Raw genomic sequence first — 22182 nt, 5'->3', positions numbered from 1 at the left:
CAATAGCAGCTGTGGCGCTGGGCTCCATGCAGCCTGCAGCGGAACACGGTGTTTTTAGTCACGGTGCCCTCTGTGTGGCAGCCACCAACGCTCCGCGTGCGTGAGTGGCGATCTACGTCTGTGGGTGATGCGCATCATGGGGTATGGAGAGACGCACCTGTGCAGGATTTCCATGCCACCTCCACCCTCCACCCCACCTCGTGCCTTCCAGGGAAGTCCTGCCTGTGCCTCTGCTGCCTTGGGAAGAGAAGGGGTCCCAGGGGAACTCACAGGGCGGTGGAAGGCTGGAAGGCATCAAAGCCAGAGACTGCCTTCGTGTGGGGACTAGGGGGTGGGGGTGTGCTTGAGCCCTGGCTGTGTGATTTGGAAGGCCTCCCCCGTTCAGCTCGTCTTCCTCATTCTGTGCTAGAGCAGCCCATCGCCTCTAGGTCAGCCTATTTCAGTCCACCTCGCTGTCCCTGAAAAGAGGGAAAGGGACAAGCTGCCCTTTCTCCCCCGCGGGCTCTCGATTGACGTATTTCCCGAATGGCAGGGGTCCTTTCCTCCCCTTCCTCGCAAGGGGAGGGAGGGCTGGCTCTGCATCTCCAGTCCCCTGGCCCATGCGACCTCCGCACACCTGGGCGTGTGTCAGAGCAACAGGATGGGAAGGATCTGTTAAGTTTCTGCCTGGGTTAGGACACCGCTGTGGTGTCTGGTAGTGGATTTGAAATGAGAGGAAAGGCTCTGCTTTTGCATTTCAAGACCCGCAGCGCCCAGGTTCACAGCGTTCATGGCAGCCCTTGGGAAGACCTGACGGGTTTTCTTCATTGCAAGTTAGATAACAGGTGCACCAGGAACGTCACCTCCTCAGACACAGTGCCTGCTGCCTCACTGCTTCCTGTCCAGCTCTCAAAGAGAACTAGAAATCCCCTCCGGTGTCTGGAGGAGAGAGAACCTGGCTAAGCATTGCGGCTGAAGGTTGCAGCCTTCTAGGAAATGTCCAATATAAAGGATAGACTGCAGGCTATTTTGATTTTACTCGCTTTTTAACAGAACTTTTATGAAAGAAAATTACTTGGGTCTAGTCTGGTGCTAGGACTTTTCTTGTAAAGTCAGCTGACACCTCCCAGGTTTCGTAAGTCATCTGGTCTAAACTGGAAGCCAGGTGTCTTACATCAAAGCTTCCAGTATCTCCAGTGGCAGAAATTAGAAGAGGGTGGTTGAGGACCATGTCTTCCTGGGTGACGCCCTTGAGATGTCAAGCCTGGGCCCTGTTTATTGTATTTGGAGAAACGAGAGATGATGATACTTTAGAGGAACATAGATCCCATTCCAGCAGCTATTTTAATCGGTACTCTCAGGGGAGGTTGAGATTCCAACTTACAAATTGCAAATGCGTGATGTGCTGCACCCACTCACAGAAGACGTGTACCAGATCACAGTTGCAGCTCATTTTGAGGTAAAGCAGCACTGAGAGACCGCAGAACCAGAGCAGGGGACCAGACCGAGCAGACGGGAGGCTTTGCCTTCCTGTGTTTGCACGCACAGCCTGGACTGCGTGGTGACTTACAATGTATTTCTCATCCCAGGTCACAGTCTCAGAGTGTGAGAGCCCTGGGTCTCTGGGTCAGGTCTGAATGAACACTCTTTCCTTTGGGCCTCTTCCTGTCACTGCCCTGTGTGTGTCAGACTGACAAAGCAACACACGTCTGCCGGCATCGGTGAAAAGCGTCGTTGGCGAGCGAGGCTGTGTGTGTGAGCAGCTCCTTCCACCTTCCCCTGTCATGGGAACTGCAGAGTTGCAAGACCCTAGGGAATGGGGGCGTTGTTTCGTGGTCCCACCCTTCCTCGGGGTCGGTGGCAAGGCCAGCAGGCTGTGGTGTGTGCCTCGGATGTGATGTCTGAGGGACTGCGAGTGGGTTGCCCGCAGGGGTCTTGCTTGCACTGGCTTAGAGAGCTAGCAGTGTTTGGTGTGACTCAGTTTATCGGTCTTTCCCTGCTTTGTGGCAGGCCCTTGATGTGCAGGTGAAGTACCTGTGGGCTGGCTGCATAGCTTCTAGGTATTTCTTCTTCCAGTGGGGTTGGCAGAGCACAGCGTGAAGCCCTGCTGTGAAGATGCTGCCGACAGCGCCCCCTGTCTGCTGAAGGGCTCATCATCGACTCTGCCTTAGCCCCATCCTCTTCCTTCCTACCACACAGCCGGAGGCATGGGATGCACACAGGCGGGCTTCCATCGGTCGGGGGGCGCTGACAGGAGGAACCCCTCCCAGCAGCTTCAGCGTGCTTTTGGCTGAGTAGGTTGGGGCCTCGAGGACATCCCTCCTCTAAAGAGGTGTTAGGTAACTTGCAGTTTTCTTCTCTCCTACTCACCCATTGCCAGATTTTTTAAAAAGAATACTTTCAAATGACTTATATAAACTCTATATTTTAAGTTTATTTCTGTAAGAAAAAAATTGATTGGTACAAATATAGCAAAAATGTTAACATTTGTGAAATCTGGGTGATTTATTTCCTTACTCCAGTTTTCTGCATGTTCGAATTATTTCATAATGCCCCCCTCCACCTATGAGTGGGCGTATCTGGAGAGGTATCATCCTTCCTGAAGAGGGACAGTGGCTGAGCCATTTGTGGCCAGGGAACCCCAGCCCACACCTCCATAGCCCTGGCGCAGGGCGGGCGCAACTTAGTTCACGACGACCTAGTTTCTGCCCCCAGTTCCAACTTAGGGTCAGCCAGAGAACAGCAAATACCCCCCCTCCCCTTGCCAGCCCCACAGGATGCCACGCCTCCCAAGCGTGAGCCCATGCACCCCCCACCCCACCAGGCCCATGGCTGCCCTCCGAGGCCTCTTCCCTGGACTCCTTCCTGCCTTCCTGGCCTGGCTGGAGTCCCTGGGAGCCTGTGGAGGCGCCAACCTGCAGCTCGGAGTCCATGGCCACTGCTGCTTGTTCCGGTGGCCGCCATTTGTTTCCATGGGGATTCATGTTGACATCTGTTCCTCATCCTAAAGTGAGCCCGTCTGCATGAAGGCACGCCTCGGGGCTGCTGAGTCGGCCACATCCTTGGCAGTTCCCCACAGACCCTCTCGTGTGTCCTGTGTGTGATTAAAAGTGCAGGGCAGAGGCCAGACCCTCCTTCCATCCCCAGACTGGGCGTATTGGAGCAAATTCCTCCATGCTACCTGCTCCATCCTCTCCCTTGCCCTGTTCACTTCCACACTTCATTAACAGAGAACTGCGGGGAGGGTCACAGGGCCAGCGAGGCCAGTGCCACCCCTGTGCTGTGTGACGCCGAACGCTGCCTGAACCATCTGGAGAACTGATCGGGGGTGAGTTTGCACGCTGCGCTCCGGCCTGTGTGGCGATGATTCTGGGTTTGTTGTCACGCTCTGTCAAATGGGAAGCAATAGTAAATTCTATTCTATTTATTTATTTTTTTGAGACAGAGTCGTACTCTGTCATCCAGGGAGAAATGCAGTGGCATGATCCTGGCTCACTGCAGCCTCCACCTCCCAGGTTCAAGCCATTCTCCCTGCCTCAGCCTCCCAGGTAGCTGGGACTGTAGGCATGTGCCACCACTCCTGCCTAATTTTTGTATTTTTAGTAGAAACGAGGTTTCACCGCATTGGCCAGGCTGGTCTTAAACCCCTGACCTCAGGTGATCCACCCACCTGGGCCTCCCAAAGTGCTGGGATTACAGGCGTGAGCCCCTGCGCCCGGCTGAGATGACCTGTCAGGTGACAGGCTCCAGCTCCTGGCCTGGGATTAGTATCTGACCACATGCTGTGGTGCACACTGAGAGTGTCACATCGTAGATCTTCTGAAACGCAGCATCTCGCCACTGGAACCTCTCTGCACTGTGTGTTTAGAGTTCATGCTCCCGTGGCAGTGGCCTCAGGGGCGTTTGCTCCTTGGGGAAATTTTCCTCAGTCACTGAACACAAGTGCTGGACACCAGTCAGAAAGCCACACTGCCAGGCACCACCGAGCTCAGGCGCTGGCACCTGTCAGAAAGCAACACTGCCAGGCACGTGCACAAAGACTGTGTGTTTTCAGGCAGCAGTGGATCAATCCCAAATGTCAAAACTATCTTTAAAAAAATAATTAAGATGGCACGGTGGCTCACACCTGTAATCCCAGCACTTTGGGAGGCCAAGGCGAGCGAATCGCCTGAGGCCAGGAGTTCAAGACCAGCCTGGCCAACTTGGTGAAACCCCATCTCTACTAAAAATACAGAAATTAGCCAGGCATGGTGGCGCACGCCTGTCATCCCAGCTACTTGGGAGGCTGAGGCAGGAGAATTGCTTGAACCTGGGAGTCAGAGGTTGCAGTGAGCCGAGATCACGCCATTGCACTCCAGCCTGGGGGACAAGAGCGAGACTTTGTCTCAGAAAAGGAAAATAATAATAATAATAATTGAGAGAAGGAGCCCCGGAGGCTGCCCAGGTAGCTGCATTGTTGCGATTTGTGGTGACATTTTCTCTGACACTCCTGTGCTGCGCAGTTACAGCTGCCCCTCTGCGAAGCCCCCTCCCGCTGGAAGGTGGGTGGGAAGGCGGCCAGGACGCTGCACAGTGCTGTGTCCTGAGCACACGTATTAGGAGAAGGGATGTGAGACGTCCTCCACCGTGGGCTCCATGCAGCCGGGAGGCCCTGCCGCCCCCTCCCCACGCGCTGCCCACACGCCGCTCACGGTTTCTTTTTCGCACAACTCCAGATGTGGAGTTCCTCTCGGAGGTCCTCTCATGGCACCCCGCATGGAGGCCTGGGCCTGGCCCGGAAGGAAGGCACAGCCCACGTGCGGGCGCCTCTGTCTGGAAGGCACGCTGGGGTCCATTTGCCTGTTTTCCCAACCCTGTGGCACTCCTTCCTGTTCCTTGTTCTACAGTCTTCTGTGTGAGTCATGGAAATGAGACCGATGGTCGTGTTTAGCGTCATACCACACAGACCTTTTGCAAAAATGTATTTTTTAGCGGCCAGGTGAGCAGCTGATGTGGTGGACGGAAAGCTCACCGGAGACCCTGAGGCCTTGAAGCCTCCACATGCCTCTCATCAGTGTGTGAGGTGCGGTTGGCGGAGGTTTGCTGAGCTGAGCGGCTCTGTGAGAGGAGGTGGTCGGGGTTAGCAGCTTTGAAAGCCCCCGCACACTCCAGCTCCCATGCAGTTATGCTGTGTAAGAAATGGCAGCTGGGCCAAAACCTTGTAACTCTTTTCAGAGTTGGTAAAACACTGAGGTAGCTGGAAATACATTCTCATTTTAAGTTGAAGTCATTTGGGGCATGGTGGCATGCCTGCAATCTCAGTGCTTTGGGAGGCTGCACAGGGAGCACTGCCTAAGCCCAGGAGTTCAAGGCTACGGTGCACTCTAATTGTCCCAGTGAACGTCCACTGCAGTGAATAGCCACTGTGCTGCAGCTGGGACAGCACAGCAAAACCCCATCTGTAAAAAAAGTAATTATTTTTTAAAAGTAAATCGTTTTCACTTCCTCGGAGATTTTCAGGAAGAGCTTTATATCTAAGTTTCTAGAATTTACACGGAAGACTGAAACAGAGAAGCAGTTCTGACATCTAGGAATGACTTTTCCTGACGGGTGCGGTGGCTCACGCCTGTCATCTCAGCACTTTGGGAGGCTGAGGCGGGCGGATCACCTGAGGTCAGGAGTTCGAGGCCAGCCCGGCCAACATGGTGAAACACCAATTCTACTAAAAATACAAAATTAGCTGGATGTGGTGGTGCTTGCCTGTAATCCCAGCTACTAGGGAGGCTGAGGCAGGAGTATTGCTTAAACCTGGAAGTGGAGTTTGCAGTGAGCCGAGGTTTTGCCACTGCACTCCAGCCTGGGTGAAGAGAACAAAACTCTGTCTTGTTAAAAAGAAAATATAACATTTTTACTGAGGTGTAATTCACATACCTTAAAATCCTCCCTTTTAAAGCATGCAATCCGTTGGTTCCAACTGGAAAATATTCAGTTATGCACCCACCACCTCCCTCCAACCCAGAAGGTTTTCACCCGCCGGGCAGGGGCCATCAGCAACTACCAGCACCCTCCAACCCGGAAGGTTTTCATCCCCTGGGCAGCCATTCGCCCAGCCCCCGGCAGCCCCCCGCACCCCCCCTGGCAGCCCCCGTCCCTGCGTTCACCTTTTCTGGGCATTTCATCAGAAGGGACTCACAACACGGTGTTGCTTCACACGCGGGATGCTTTCTGGCCCCACGTGTGTTGGGGTGGGTGTCAGCGCTTCCTTCCCTTCCATGTGTCCCTTCATCAGTGGACGTGCGTTTGGAGGCTGCCACCTTTGTCTTCCTTGCAGAGTGCAGCTGTGAACCTTCTCGCTGAAGTTTTTGTGCCACTGCAGGAGTTGCTCGAGATGTTTCCCTTGGTCAGTTTGTGTCCTCTGGTCAGTCCCATCAGCACGGGGTAGATTTTTACTTCAGCTGGAACTTGATGCCAGCCCTCCAGGGGACATGCCATGTGGCTTTCTGATGCTCTTTGGACAATGGGTTGTTAAGGAGTCGTTAGGAAACCTGCTACTTGACACAGACAGTTTGGTGCCTGATTTCAGCTTCGCTTTGCTGATGGAAGCCTCTGGCTGTGGGCTGGCTGAGCTGTGTCGCTGATCCTGGCTGGGAACACAGAGAGAGACAGGCTGGGGTCTCCATCCTCTTGCCCTGGAGAGCTTCCTGACTACCTGTGTCTTTACTCTGAATCCTGAAAAAAACTCTGTGTGGTGTGACCCCGTTGTTTGTTTGTTTGTTTGAGACGGAGCCTTGCTTTGTCGTCCAAGCTGGAGAACAGTGGAGCCATCTTGTCACTGCAGCCTCCACCTTGGGGTTTGAGCGGTTCTCCTGCCTCAGCCTCCCAAGTAGCTAGGACTACAGGTGCCCCCATGCCCGGCTATTTTTTTTTTTTTTTAGTAGAGGTGGAGTTTCACCATGTTAGCCAGGCTGGTCTTGAACTCCTGGCCTCAAGCGATCCGCCTGCCTCAGCTTCCCAAAGTGCTGGAATTACAGACATGAACCACTGTGCCTGGTGGGACCCTGCTTTGTCTGTGCTGCCATTTATGCATAGCATGTCTGGCCCTGGGTTCAAGACTGGTGAGGTTCAGAAGTTACATGATTGGGGCTCCTGAGTTTGTTTTTGTTGCTAACTGCACAGAGAACCAAAATCTTAGGGCTGGGAGGACCACGAAGGTTGGCCCTCCTAATCCCTTCATGTCGCTGCTGACATTTCACAGAGACACGCGGTGTGATGCAGCTGCAGCCACAGAGCCAGTGAGCAGCAGGGACCGGGCGCCCCGTCCCCAGGCCGCCGTTTGGGATGTGTCTACATCCTCGGGGGTCCAGCATATTTTCGGCTCTGTTCCTTTTGGTCAGTTCGGTCTTCCTAGAATTTGAACATTTGTGGGCTGCTCTGTCTATGGAGTAGCCGTTCTTTTATTTGTTTAGTTTTGTAATAAACTTGCTTTCACTTTGAAAACAAAAATGTGAACATTTGTGGAGAATACAACACAAAGAGCTCCCTTTGGTTTGAAGCGTGAACCCGAAGAGACACTTGGGTTTCCAACCTTCCCGATGCCCTGGGTGAGGCCGTCTGAGTGACCTCATGGCCTTAGGTCCTTTCCTCATCCAGTCTGGTATCTGTGACGCTGACAAGGCTGTCAGGCAAGTAGCCCACTGGCCAGGCAAGGCCCACTGCGTGTTGGCAGGCAGCTTACTTTGTGATGTCATGGCACAGACAAAAATAGTCATTCCTGCTCCTGTCGGTGTAAACGCCACTACGCTGTTGGGCTGTATTTGAGTTGTTTTCGATGTAATTATTTAACGATAAATGTCTGCTCGGCACTGTTGAGAATATGGAGTGGACTTCATGCATTCATCCTGATCGTGCCTCCATGAGACAGGGTCCCTTTGTTGCTGGCTGGAAGCGTGCGGGCAGCGTGAGCTCGCCGTGGCGTGGGCGATGCCGCACGGCTCCAGGAAAGCATTGAGCTTTCACAGCCAGTGTCTGGGCTCGTGGCCACTCCTGAAATTCAGCTGCTGTCTTTGAAGCTTAGAAGAAAGTTTCTAGGATTTTCACTTTTGTGTTAAAAGATACCTGTATGCTTTTCTCTCTTTTTCTGGTTCACTTATATTCTCATTCAGTGCAATTTCCTGATTCCACGAGAATGAGAAGCATCTGTTTGGCTATGTTCTGAGAAAACAAAGGAGCCAGGGACTTTTCTTAGCCTTTATAGGCAGCAGTTTATTTATGAAGCTCTTAAGATGCTTTTAAAGTCCACATCCCTGCATCCCTTAGGTTTGTTGACTTCACCACAGAATAGAGGCAGCTGGGAAGGCCCCCGTCAGGCAGGGAGACCCAGTCTTGGAGGAGGAGGGCCTGTCCTTGTGGGGAGGGGCAGCCAGATTGTGGCGTGGTCAGGGCAGTGGGGCTGCGCTGCCCACCTGGCTTTGAGTCTAGGATGACAGTTACTGCATGGCCAGCAGGCTCGCGGGGAGGCCACAGCCCAAGGTCGTGCGCCAAGGAAAAGTGCCTCTGGTTCATTTGAGGGTGGAGTGCTCCTCACTGGCCTGGTGCTGCCTTGTGTACATCTGTCCCCAGGGGCGTGGAAGCCTTGGCTCCCCGTGGAAACGCTGGTTCATAGTCTCAGCCAACCATCTCTGAAAACACAGTTGGGGCACAGGGGGACTGCTGTGATCTCTTTCCTTTCCTTAGACTGTTCTGCAAAGCTGAGTCCTAATAAAAGAAGTTGGAAGTGAATGACCTGCCGATGGACTGTATTACAGCAAATGTGCGGACATTCACACAGCTCCTGTCGGGCCGTTCTGGGTGGGACAGTGTGGAAAGGCTTCCGCTGAAAGGACGTCAGAGGAGCAGAGGAGCTGATGACATAAACAAGACCAAAAACAGCCAGCGTGAGGTTTATAAGCAAGAGCAGCACGCGGACAGGGACTCCAGACTGTTCAGGCCTTGCCTGCCTTTTTTGGCTTTAAAAAACAAGAGTTCCCTGAAGCAGCAAGGGGCAGCCCACAGAGAGGAGTCGCCCCGAGCATTCACAGGCATCTGTGCTGGGCCAGGCCCCTGGCCATGTTCTGTTCCTCTTGCCTCATTTCGTGCTCCAGGACCCTGAGAAAGTGCGGGCATCCCCCTCATCGATGAGAAGCCCAGTGGGAAACTGTCCCCGTACCCGCGGCGAGGAGTGGCCCAGCAGCCAACGGTCAGCCCTTCGACGGCAGTGCCCACTCATCCTTCCTGTCCCATCGCACCAGCGTTCCCTTCGCGGAGGAGGCTTCCGTCTCCTCTTCAGCTGTGTTTCTCATGCCCCAGAAAGGCTAGTGTCTTGCAGTTCCTTCAGAGAAGTGGGGCATGGGACGAGAGCCACATGCTAAGGCCACGTATTCTGAGGCGGGCCTGGGGCCATGTACCAGGACCATGTATTCTGAGGTGGGTCCGGGGCCATGTGCTGGGGCCGTGCATTCTGAGGTGGGCTGGGGCCAGGGCTGCATATTCAGATGTGGCATTTGGATTTCTCATTACGAGCTAAGGTATTTTTGTGGTTTTCCTGCTAACATCAAATGGCCCGCCTGAGTATTGTTGAAATATTTCTTGTCAGAGCTGTTTTCTTGACTCCTCCAAATACAGTGTTCTGAGTAATACAGAGATGGTCAGGCCCGAGTCATCTTTGCAGGAGAGCCTTCCTGTTCCTGAGCAGACACCCGGAAGGGTTGAGTGACTCTTCTACATGTGCCGATGGGGGGCCAGTGACCCCGCAGTGGGGCAAGAACCTGGAGGGTTCTTGGCTTTGCCCAGGAAAGAATTCAAGGGCAAGCAGGAGCAGGCGCAGGAGGGGGAAGAAAACAGCTTTATTGAAGAGGCAGGGCTACAGCTCCCTGACTGCCCTTGCAGAGCGGCACTGCCCCATAGGCAGAGAGGAGTAGCTCAGGGCAGGTTTAATTGCATGCAGATTAAGGGGTGGTTTTTGCAGAAATTTCTAGAAGGATGTGACTTCCAGGCAATCAGGTCATTGCCATGGAAAGGGGCGGCAGCTGCTGGCTGTTGCCATGGCAATGCTAAACCGACAGGCATACTGCGGGCATGTCTTATGGAAAGCTGCGTCTGCCCCAGCCCTGTTTTCACTAGTCCTCAATCTGGTCCGGTGTCCAAGCCCCACCCCTGGAGTCGAGTCCTGCCTTCTACCCCAATATCATAGTTTTTCTTTCTTCTGCCATTAAAGACCTCTTGCAGCATCACTGTCTCTTCTGCTTTGGAAGCCTTAAGATTTGGCCATGCATTCTGTTCTTATGTGCACGCCCTGAGCTGTTGCCACTGGCAGTCAACTTTGGAGTTCACTGTGTGGCTCCCACAGGAGCGCAGACCCTCCTGGTGCTCACAGAAGACCTTGGCCCAGGAGGGCTGTGTGAGGCAGGGTGGCTCGGTCCTGGGTGCTGGGGCCCAGGTCTCCCCGCAGCCCTGAACAGTGCTGTCAGCTGCAGGTACAAGTCTCTGTTCTGATGAACGTGCCTCAAGGCGACACTCTGGGCAAGAGCCTTTGATGCGGGTTCTGAGGCAGCCGCCTAATACTACTCTCCTTTCCGCAGTGTGCCGGAGAAGAGAATTGGGTGGACAGCAGGACCATCTACGTGGGACACAGGGAGCCGCCTCCGGGCGCAGAGGCCTACATCCCACAGAGATACCCAGACAACAGGATCGTCTCGTCCAAGGTAACTCGGGTCTGAGTGTCCATAATGTGTCTGAAAAGCAGTTGCCGGGGGGTGTTAGTGCTTCTCAGTTTCAAAGACCAGCTCTGCTCCTGGCCCTGCTGTCATGGCCACCAGCCACCCCCAGCAAAGGCTTCGGATCAGGACCTCACGAAGGGTGCCGCACTCTGCCTCCCGGTGACCACCCACAGAAGGCTTTCCACCTGGCCAGGGCTCACAGCGCAGTGTCTCCACTCTCAGGCGACCATGTCACAGAGGCAGCGCAGTTCTGAAGTCCAGGATCCAAACCCCACCCAGCTCCCACTTTTGAGGTGTCTGGCTGTATGCTTGTCATGGGCCACCCTGGCCAGAGTCTCAGCACCGGTGAGGTAGAAACGATACCAGCCTCCCTGGAGAAAGAGTCAACAAACGCAGGCCGGACGCAGAACCCGGGAGGTCTTTGAGCTTGTTCAGGAGGTGCAGCCCAGGCAAAGCGTGGGAAGCGTGAGCAGAGTGCTGCCGTCTAAACAAAGCATGTTTCCCTCTACGGACGGGAGTGTGGAAGTGCACACACCTTTCCCACGTTCAGAGAGTGACCTGGAAACGGGTCTTAAGAATAGGGTGGAAATTTAGCTGCGGCTGTCAAACACGGGGTAAACTGTGCTTTCCAGATAATGTGGAACGCGTGTGCCTGTGTTCAGACTCAGTTTATCTTCATTGTCTTTCAAAATGGATGAGCCAAACACAGGCACATGCATGGCCGAGCTGCACACGGGGACGCGTGTGGCGGCTCACAATTCACACGTGTGTCCTCACATGCAAATGCACTTAATTCACCCCGGGCGTCCTGACGTGTAGACCCCTGTGGAGACCTACGTAATTCACACTGGGTGTCCTGACGTGTAAACCGCTATGGGGAACTACTTAATTCACACTGGGCATCCTGATGTATAGACCCCTGGGTAGACCTACTTAATTCACACCAGGCATCCTGACGTGTAGACCGCTGTGTAGACTTACTTAAATCACACCAGACATCCTGACGTGTAGACCACTGTGTAGACCTACTTAATTCACACCAGGTGTCATGACGTGTAGACTTCTGTGTAGACCTACTTAATTCACACCGGGTGTCCTGATGTACAGACCCCTGTGTAGACCTACTTAAGTTTCAACGGGCATCCTGACCTGTAGACTCCTGTGGAGACCTACTTAATTCACACCCAGCATCCTGACGTGTAGACTCCTATGTAGACCTACTTAATCCACAGCGGTGTTCTGATGTGTAGACCCCTGTGAAGATTTGCTTAATCCACACCAGGTGTCTTGGCATGTAGCCCCCTGTGGTTCTTAATTATTTATGTGCTCTTGAAGAGTTGCACATTTTTGAAGAATATTTTACAACAGAAAAGGTCACCTTTTTAAAGCATTTTTATGGGATTATTTAATTTGTAACTATAGGATTACAAAAAAATTTTAATAGCTTTAACCTCTAGAAACAGGACATACAAATGCTGAAAAACAAAGTCCCAACCAGATAAGTGCTGTGGGTGGTTTCCCAGGCATGATTTGTGGAAGGAGAAATGTCCTGATGAGAAATCACATCCAAAATATTGTCTCTGCAGTGGTGATATTTATAAAGTTTTAAAGTCGACACAGTCTCAGGCGGAGCTCACTGAAGGTAGTTTCCAAGCTAGTATGTACTTCACCCACCCTCCAGCCCAAAACGAATCCCAGACGTACTTCTTAGAACTCAGCCTGCGCGGCCCAGAGGTACAGAGGGGCAGGGAGCACCCGGGTGTCCTCATGTGGTGCCACTGTGGACTTGCAGGACGGGATTCCAGGATATGGGTGATGGGCGTGTGGAACCGTGGCCCGCCCGCACAGCGGGGCTCATCTGAGCCGGATGGGGGCTGTGAAGGCATCACCCAGCCCACCTCCTGGGAGCTGGCTTCTCCATTCCTGGGGCAGAGCTCGCCCGACAGCCCCACATGCCTAGTTCTGCCTGCAGACGAGGGTGCTGTGTGGGGCCGCAGGGAAGAAACCAGCAGCAGCAGCAGAGCTTGATCCAGGCACTGGAGGAGGGTCCTGGTCCCCCTGGCAGGCGCTGGCGGGAAACTGCTTCCTGTGGTTGCCCATGGCGGTTTTGGAGGAGATGCCAGAGCATGGCGATTTCTGCCTCCCACTCCTGACCCCTTTGCTGTATCATTCAAGTGTTGTCATTTCCCTACTGTCTGTTTCGAACATCCCAGCAGGCAGTGGCCTCGGTGGCTTCACGCCTCCCGGCCCTGCTCCCAGGCTCTGTGCTACCCTCTCTCCCCCTCGGCTGGGCCCTTCCCCCCGCTCTGCTGCTCCCTGTGGAACTGGAGCCCCTGGAGGCCTCTTCGGTTTCTGACCCGGGAAGCCCTGCGGTGGCTGGGTTGTCAGGATGGGTTTTGTGGGCTTATTGCTGGTTTTCAGGGCCTTTTAGAAGCCGTAAGGCTCCTTCCTACCAGGAAGCCCTCATGCAGGAACACACAGACCGGGGTCAACAGGCTCTCAGGAGCGCCATCTGAGTGTAGGTGGAGGGCGCGCCGGGCCAGGAGAGCACTTGGGCGCCTTTCATCTCAGCCTCCGAGGACGGAAGGGGGCTGTGCTCTCAAATCCACCCATGCATTGAGATCTTCGCTCTTCACAAAGGTGGGATTAGCGGCTTAGTCTTAGTTTCAAGTGGATGAGGTTGTGTAATTTCAGGGGAAAATTACGTCAGGCAGAACCTCTTTTGCTAATAGAACTCAGGAAGGAAAGGCCTCAGAAAGGCTGGAGTCTGGAATCTAGGCAGGTAGCGGGCCTGACAGTAACCTTGATCCAGATAAACCAAAGTGGCATTCTGGAGCCTGGACTTGAGGACTCATAATTGTTTTAATTTAACAGCTCAGGATGTGTGAAAAAATGGTGTCCAATTTGTAAAACATACGTTTATGGCTGATTTTGGAGAATACAGTTGTGACAGTGTATCTGTGTTTTCCTGGGCTCGGGGAGGAAATTATTTCTACCTAGAAGAAAGAAATGCTAGTAGTTAAGACTTTTTGAGAACCACAGAGGCTTGTTCTCAGCAAGTTTGCTTTTATGAAATCAAAGGATGAAAGCCTTCGTCATGGAAGAAGTTGTAATGGGATGAAAATTATTTTTTCCCGTCAGATTATTTTTAACTTCTCATCTGTTTGATGGAACTGCAGTTACTGGTGATCGGTGATTGATAGAATTCCATTTCCTTCTTGGGGAGAGGCTTTGGGCAGTGTCAGAAACCCGAAATGACAGCCCAGCACGCCCCGTTCCCTGCTCCTGGTGCTGTGCAGAGCTCCCCCAGGCCTGCTTGCACTCCCCACGTGGGGAATCCTGAACTCCAGCAAGTGATGGATCCCTGCGTGCCTCCCTTTCCAGACTTGTACTTCAGGGCACAGAATTCACGTGGTTCCCTGCTTTGCCCACAGGAGGCTACAGAATTAAATCTTGGCTTAGCCTATGCTGTCCCTCCATGCCTTCAAGAAAACTGAATCCCCTTCTGGCAATTGGGGAAGAAGAATTCCCTCTGCAGTTCGTAGGTATAGCCAGTGTTTTCGTGACTTATATTTGCGTAAATGATTTCTGTGTTTTATTATATCATGTAACTTCTAAACACCCAATACTGATTATTCCTGACAATACTGATTATTCCTGACATATGAACCCCCAATACTGGTTATTCCTGACATATTCATGAAGAGGCTGAGGCTTAGAGCTCAGTCGTGTGTCTGAGGCCGCAGAAGAGGATAGACTAGTCCGTAAACCCTGTAGTCTGGCACTGGGCTAGGACTTCCTTCCGCAGAGCCGGGGACCCTTTTGTTTTGTTTTGTTTTGTTTTTGTTTTTGTTTTGAGACAGAGTCTCTCTCTGCACCCAGGCTGGAGTACAGTGCCACGATCCTGGCTCACTGCAACCTCTACCTCCTGGTTCAAGTGATTCTCCTGCCTCAGCCTCCCGAGTAGCTGGAACTAGAGGCGCCCATCACCACAGTCAGCTGATTTTTATATTTTTAGCAGAGGTGGGGTTTTGCCATTGTTGGCCAGTCTGGTCTTGAACTCCTGACCTCAGGTGATTTGCTCGCCTTGGCCTCCTGAACTGCTGGGTTTACAGGCGTGAGCCACCACGCCTGTCCAGGGGCCCTTTTTTTAACAGCCCCTCTGGGTGCTCACGAATTTCCAGCATCAGTAATCCACCGTCCTGGCATAATTTTCTGTGTTTTGCATCCCTGCCTCCCAAATGAAAGAGTGACCTCATTTCCATGCGAGTGGCTTGTTGTCCCAAGCAGATGGGTGTTCGGTGTCCCCGTCGTTTTCAGGACTGTCAGGTGGGCCCTGCGGTGCTGGAGCCGTGTTCAGGTAAACACTAGCTGAGGCTTCAGACAGCTTTCAGGGGCTCCTGCGGGCGCCCGGGCTGCTGGCAGAGGACAGTGCCCGGATGTGTCTCGTGGCTAGAGGCCAGAGGCAGGCCAGGTGAGGCCATGCTCTTCCCTGTCTGCATACAACACTGCTGGCGAGTAACAAAACCAGAGACTGACTTCCCAAGGGACAGGAGGCAGGCAGAAGCGTGAGGCTCAGACACGAGTGAGACGTTCCAGCTCAGGGCCAAAATCAGAGCCAGGGCAGCTGTGGACTCTGGCTGTGGTGTCTGTCGTACAAGTGAGAAATGAAAAGAATGACTGTCCCGTGTCATTCAGCAAAACGCATGGCGTCTTTGGAGGTGAAGAGAGGTGCCGAGGGCCCCTCAGTTTTCCCAGATTTCCTGTAGGAGGAAAACCACTTGGTTCCATACTGTGGCTTTTTCATGCCAGGAGTTCCCAGGATTGAGGACATCTACTGATTGTATCACAGTTGAAGGGCCCAGCGTTACATTACATTGTGTTCCCAGGCAAATATTTATATTGTTACAATTCAATGATGAGCAGTGAATAACTGACCACCCTTGTCAGCTTTCTCGCTCTAATGTGTGGAATAAAATGGTCAGTTTATTTTATCCAGATGGTACTGCTATATCAGTGTAGTTATGACCATTTAAATGAGTTCGTTGGGATTTCACTTTTCTTGTTAGACGTCACCAGGAATTAATAACCCTCCTTTTGACAATAGTAATGGTCAGCAGTAATAACTTACTCTGTGAAACGCAGAGATTACACAGCGTCATGGGTCTCGGCTGCAGCCCTCAGTGCCACACAAGAATAAAGCAATTGAGGCCAGGCGCAGTGGCTCACACCTGTAATCCCAGGACTTTGGGAGGCCGAGGCGGGTTGATCACAAGGTCAGGAGTGCTAGACCAGCCTGGCCAACATGGTGAAACCCTGTCTCTACCAAAAAATACAAAAACTAGCTGGGCATGGTGGCGGGCACCTGTAGTCCCAGCTACTTGGGAGGTTGAGGCAGGAGAATTACTTGAACCTGGGAGGCAGAGGTTGCAGTGAGCTGAGATTGTGCCAACACACTCCAGCCTGGGTGACAGTCAGAGTAAGACCCTGTCTCAAGAAAAGAAAAGAATAAAACAGTTGTGCAGGTGGTTTCAAATTCCAAAGCTGTACAGTAACATTCAAATATGGCAAGTCCAGGTCAGGCACAGTGGCTCACGCCTGTAATTCCAGCACTTTGGGAGGCTGAGGCAGGTGGATTACCTGAAGTCAGGAGTTCAAGATCAGCCTGGGCAACATGGTGAAATCCTGTCTCTACTAAAAATACAAAAATTAGCTGGGCATCATGGGAGACACCTGTAGTCCCAGCTACTCGGGAGGCTGAGGCACAGGAATCCCTTGAACCTGGGAGGTGGAGGTTGCGGTGAGCCAAGATGGCCCTACTGCACTCCAGCCTGGGTGACAGAGTGAGACTTCATCTCAAAAACAAAAAAAAAAATTATGGCAAGACCATGAGTTTGCACAGCCTTCCAGGCTTGATGGAAGTTGATCTGCATGTTTGGAAGGGTTGCAGATCATATTTTATCTCATAAATATGACCAAAACTTCCTTGTATAACACGGGAACTTTCAAAACCATAGAGAGGAGCATTGTGAATCGCTGTGGCTCATCTCCACTGCCACGGTTCCCGGCCTGTGGCCAGCCTGTCGCACCTGCACCATCACTGGAGTTCCAAGGGTCCTTTGGAAGGGATCCTGGACAGCGTGAACTTTTCACCTGAAAGTACTTCAGTAAATGAAAGGTGGAATTTTAAGTAGACTCTTTTTTCATTAATGTGACTTTGTTACTGAGTGATGTATTATAGAAATTTGTGGAAATGTTTAATTATAATAAGCTTGTTGACTTGGGTGCTGGAAAGTAAGACTGGCCTCACATGAGTGGGCTAAGCTATTTCTTTAATGTATCCCTTTAAAAGTTAATGGACAGTAACTGACTTTTTCATTATAGCCTATTTGAGAGAAAATGTATCTTTCTCAAATATTTAAAAAGACCAATCACATGTATAATGTTTGCCAAGTTGTATAGGCAAGAAAACTAGAGCTCAGAATCATTAAATAATTTGCTGAAGTTTACATGGTTTTTAAATGGCAGGGCCAGGATCGAAGGTGGGGACTGACACTGACTCTGAAGTCTGTGTGTTTCGTAGTATGCTAAAGAGTAAATATTTTCAGAATTTCATAGAGTAACTAAATTATCTTGAGGTGGGGTTAGCAAATTCTCCATTTGTAAACGAAGAAAGTCCCTGTACTTTTATTGGCCATCTGGAGTTTTTGTTTGCTTTTTTCCTGAATGAGAAGCAAAAGGAGCGAAGAGCCAGCCATGTGTTCTGTATTCCGTCTCGGTTTGTATGGCTACTTTTCCGTCCAGAGCTCTTGCCTTTTGGTTCTCGATTTGTTGCCTTCACATGAAGAAAACCTAGTGTGGCCAGCAGAAGGATGGCCTCCCACAGAGGTCCACATCCTGATCCCCAGAACCGCTGCCTGTGTCAGCGTCCGTGGCCAGGGAATCCCGATTGCCGAACAGCTGACACTAAAATAGGGAAGTGATTATAGAACTACTCATGCGGGCCAAAAGTAACCACCGAGGCGCTCGTAAGTGGAAGAGGGAGGCAGAACAGAGACTGTCCAAGCCACAGCTGGCTTCAGAGGTTGAAGGGGACCAACGGATGCAGGCAGCCTCTGCAGGAACCAGGAAAAGGCAAGAAAAGTTTCTCCCTGGAGCCTGCAGGAAAGAACCAGCCCTGCTGATACTTCAGTTTTAACCCAATGAAACACATTGCAAACTTCTGACCTCCAGAACAGTACGATAATACATGTGCATTGTTTTAAGTCACAAAGTGGAATTTGTTATAGTAGCATGAGAAACTCATACACCTGGCCTACTTCGGGGATTTATAATACACTCTGTACGGAGATTGATGCGGTGTCGAAGGACCCGTGACTTGACCATAGAGTCAGACGCCCGCCCCAGCCACATCGGGGATGTATACAGACTGTGCAGAGATTGGCATGGTGTCAGAGCACCTGTGAGCTTGAGACATGCCCACAGAATTATCCCCCTGGGTTAGCCACATGGGGGGTTTATAACACAGGCTGCACAGAGACTGACGTGTTGTGCAAAGGACCTGTGACCTTGAGACGTGTCCGCAGAAACTTTCCAAACTGAAGAGCAAAGAGGAAAAAAAGAAAGAAGAAACAGAACAGAACTGTGGACAATTATAAAAGGTGAAGCAGGCCAGGCATGGTGGCTCACACCTGTAATCCCAGCACTTCGGGAGGCTAAGGTGGGCAGATCACCTGAAGTCAGAAGTTTGAGACAAGCCTGGCCAACATGGTGAAACCCCGTCTTTACTGAAAATACAAAAAATAAAAAAAAATTTTTTTTAATTAGCCAGGTGTGGTGGTGGGCGCCTGTAATCCCAGCTACTTGGGAGACTGACGCACAAGTATCCCTTAAACCCAGGAGGCAGAGGTTGCAGTGAGCCAAGATTGCACCACTGCACTCCACCCTGGGCAGCAAGAGTGAAAACTCCATCTCAAAAAAAAAAAAAAAAAAAAAAAAGGTAAAAAGGTAAAACATATGTGTGTAATGAAAAAAACAAAAGAAGAGAGAAGTATCTTCAGTAAAAGTGGCCGAGACGTTTCCAAAATTACAGATGCCAAACTACAGATAAAGGAAGCTCAGAGATAAATACAAAAGCAGAATAAATTTTTAAAAAAGGGTACACCTAGACATATCACATTTAAATTACAGAAAATTAGACTCAGAAAAAATCTTCGAAGAAGCCAGAGGAAAAGAACATTTTACCTGCTGAGAAACAAGGGTAAGAATTACATCAAACTTTCTTCTAGAACCCATCTAAAGAAGAAAAGAATAATGTAAAATATTTAAAGTGTTGAAAGAAAAAGCCACCAACCCAGAATTCTGTAGCTCATAAAATTATCCTTCTTACATGAAGGAGAAATAAGGACTTTTTCAGACAAACAAAAATTGAGGAAATTCATTGCCAGTAGACCTCCCTTGCAAGAAATGTTAAAAGAAGTTCTTCAGAAAGAAGGAAAATTATATAGGTCAGAAATTCAGGTCTACTTAGGAAAAGAACAGAGCACTAAAGTGTGAGTTTTTTGTGCTGTTACAACAGAATACCACAGACTAGGTAATTTATACAGAAGACACATTGATTTCCCCACAGTTCTAGAGTCTGGGAAGTCCAAGATCAAGACACTGGCAGACCACAGTAGAATTAAACTAGAAATAAATAAATCACAAAGTTAACTAGAAAATCCCAAAGTATTTGGAGATTAAACAAAACACTACTAAATAACACATGAATCAAAGAAGTCTCAAGAGGCATAAAAATATTTTAAGCTAAACAAAAATTAAAATATAACTTACCCAATCTTGTGGGATTCAGGAAAAGCAGTGCTTAGAGGGAAATTTATAGTATTGACTACACAGATTGGAAAAGAAGAAAGATCCAAAATCAACAAGCTTCAACATTAGGAAACTTAAACTAATAATAATTAGAACAGAAATTAAATTGAAAACAGAAAATCAGAAAAAACCATCAAAAGCTGGTTCTTTGAAAAAAAATCAATGAAATCGATAAACCTTTTACCAGGCTAAACAAGGGAAAAAGAAGAGAGACACAAATTCTAAACATCAGAAATAAAAAAGGGGCATCACTACAGGTGACATAGCTAATAAAAAGATTAAAAGGAATATTATGAACAGCCCTACACCCATAAACTTGATAACTTAGATAAAATTGACCAGTTTCTTGAAAAACACTGTCTACCAAAACTCAAACAAGGAGAAAGATAATCTGGGTGGACCTACATCAATTAAAGAAATGGAATCAATAATTAATAATCTTCCAAAACGGAAAGCACAAGGCTCAGATGTTTTCACTGGTGAATTCTATCAAACATTTCAGGGAAAAAAAAAAAAAAAAAAACCAATTTTCTACAATCTCTTCCAGGTAATAGAAGCAGAAGGAACACTTTCTAATTCATTCTATGAGGCCAGCATTACCCTAAAACCAAAACCAGAAAAAGATATTAGCGGAAGGATGATATCACAGACCAATATTTCTCATGAATATAGAAGCAGCAATTCTCGATAAAATATTAGCAAATCGAATTCAACAATGTATAAAAAGAACTATACACCATTGTAGCAGGACGAGCTACAGACAAAATCTCTCAGACACTGAGTTGTAGAAGGAAGGGCTTTATTCAGCTGGGAGCATCGGCAAGCTACTGCCTTAAAATTCGAGCTTCCCAAGTGTACAATTTCTGTCCCTTTTTTTGGGGGGGGGACAGAGTCTCGCTGGAGTGCAGTGGCCGGATCTCAGCTCACTGCAAGCTCTGCCTCCCGGGTTTACCCCATTCTCCTGCCTCAGCCTCCCGAGTAACTGGGACTACAGGCGCCCGCCACCTCGCCCGACTAGTGTTTTATATTTTTTAGTAGCGATGGGGTTTCACCGTGTTAGCCAGGATGGTCTCAATCTCCTGACCTCGTGATCTGCCCATCTCGGCTTCCCAAAGTGCTGGGATTACAGGCTTGAGCCACCACGTGCGGCTTCTGTCCCTTTTAAGGGCTCATAACACTAAAGATTTCACGTGAAAGGGTCATGATTGATTTGAGCAAGCAGGGGGTACGTGACAGGGGCTGCATACACCAGTGGTCAGAGTGAAACAGAACAGGGTAGGGAGTTTCACAATGTTCTTCTATACAATGTCTGGAATCTATGAATAATATCGGTTTCTAAGTTATGAGTTGATTTTTAACTACTGGGTTTAGGCCAGGCAGGCCCAGGCCTGGTTTCAGGCCTGGCACCAGGCTGCCTGTCTTTGGTTTTCTTTCCTTGTTTTTTTCTTAAAACACATACTGAGTATAAAACAATATGAAACACTATGAGAGGGTCTGTCTCTTTCCTGATCATGACCAAGTGGGTTTATCCTAGGTATGCAAGGCTAATCCAACATTTGAAAATCGACTAATATAACCCATAATATTTACAGGCTAAAAAAGAAAACTTACATGATTTTTTCCATAGGTGCAGTAAAAGAATTTGACAAAGTTCAGTACCCACTCACGTATTGCAGCAAACTAAGAACAGAGGGGAATTTCCTCAGTTTCGTAAAGAGCATCTACAAAAAGTCCTGTAGCTAACATCATACTTAATGGTGAAAAACTAGATGATTTCACCCTAAGACTGGAAAAAAGGCAAGGAATCCCTCATCACTGTTCCTATTCAGCATTGTACTGGAAATCCTAGCTAATACAGTAAGAGTAGAAATGGGAATAAAAGGCATACAGATTGGGAAGGAAGGAATAAGACTATCTTTGTTCACAAGTGATACGATTGCCCATGCAGAAAATCTCAGAGAACCAACAATAACAAGAAAACTTCTGGATGTTAGAGGCGATTATAGCATGGTTGCAGGATTCAAAAATTAATCACTTTCCTATACGCCAGCAGTGAACAGTTGGAATTTGAAATTTAAAACTCAACACTATTTGCATTTATCCCCCCACCCTTCAAATTACATAGGTCTAAATCTAACAGGATACGTACAAGGTCTAGGTAAGGAAAACGACAAAACTGTAGTGAAATCAAAGAAGATTGAAGTCAGTGGAGAGATGTTCCATCTTCATGGATGGGAAAACTCCATGTTTTTTAGATGTCAGTTCTTCCCACTTTGACCTATAAATTCAATACAATCCTAATGAAATTCCCAGCAAGTTACTTTGTAGCTACCAACAAACTGATTCTACATTTATGTGGAAAGGCAAAAGACCCGGAATAGCCTCGCAGTATTGAAGAACCAAGTTGGAGAACTGACACTAGCCAACTTTAGGACTTACTGTAAAACTGTGGTAATCCAGACAGTGCGGTGTTGCTGTAAGAATAGACACATAGATCAATGAAACATCGTAGAGAGCCTGGGAGTTGACCTACCTAGTAAAGCCACCCAGATAGTCAACCCGTCCACCCAGAGAGTCAACCCGTCCACCCAGAGAGTCA

The 22182-nt window shown here is 49.7% G+C and overlaps 1 protein-coding gene across 10 annotated transcripts in view; it reads left to right on the top strand.

Annotated features, from left to right (window-relative positions):
• ATP11A (ATPase phospholipid transporting 11A) overlaps positions 1–22182 on the top strand; it is a 185964-nt gene that overhangs the window by 79223 nt on the left and 84559 nt on the right. For all 10 annotated transcript variants that reach the window (XM_031934963.1, XM_031934962.1, XM_031934961.1 and 7 more), the window contains exon 2: positions 10575–10697. In XM_031934963.1, coding sequence (XP_031790823.1) covers positions 10575–10697 — 123 coding nt within the window. The remainder of the gene's footprint in view (positions 1–10574; positions 10698–22182) is intronic.

Source organism: Piliocolobus tephrosceles, chromosome X, assembly GCF_002776525.5.
Source record: "Piliocolobus tephrosceles isolate RC106 chromosome X, ASM277652v3, whole genome shotgun sequence".
In the NCBI taxonomy this organism is placed as follows: domain Eukaryota; kingdom Metazoa; phylum Chordata; class Mammalia; order Primates; family Cercopithecidae; genus Piliocolobus; species Piliocolobus tephrosceles.
This window is presented reverse-complemented; position numbering and strand designations above follow the sequence as displayed.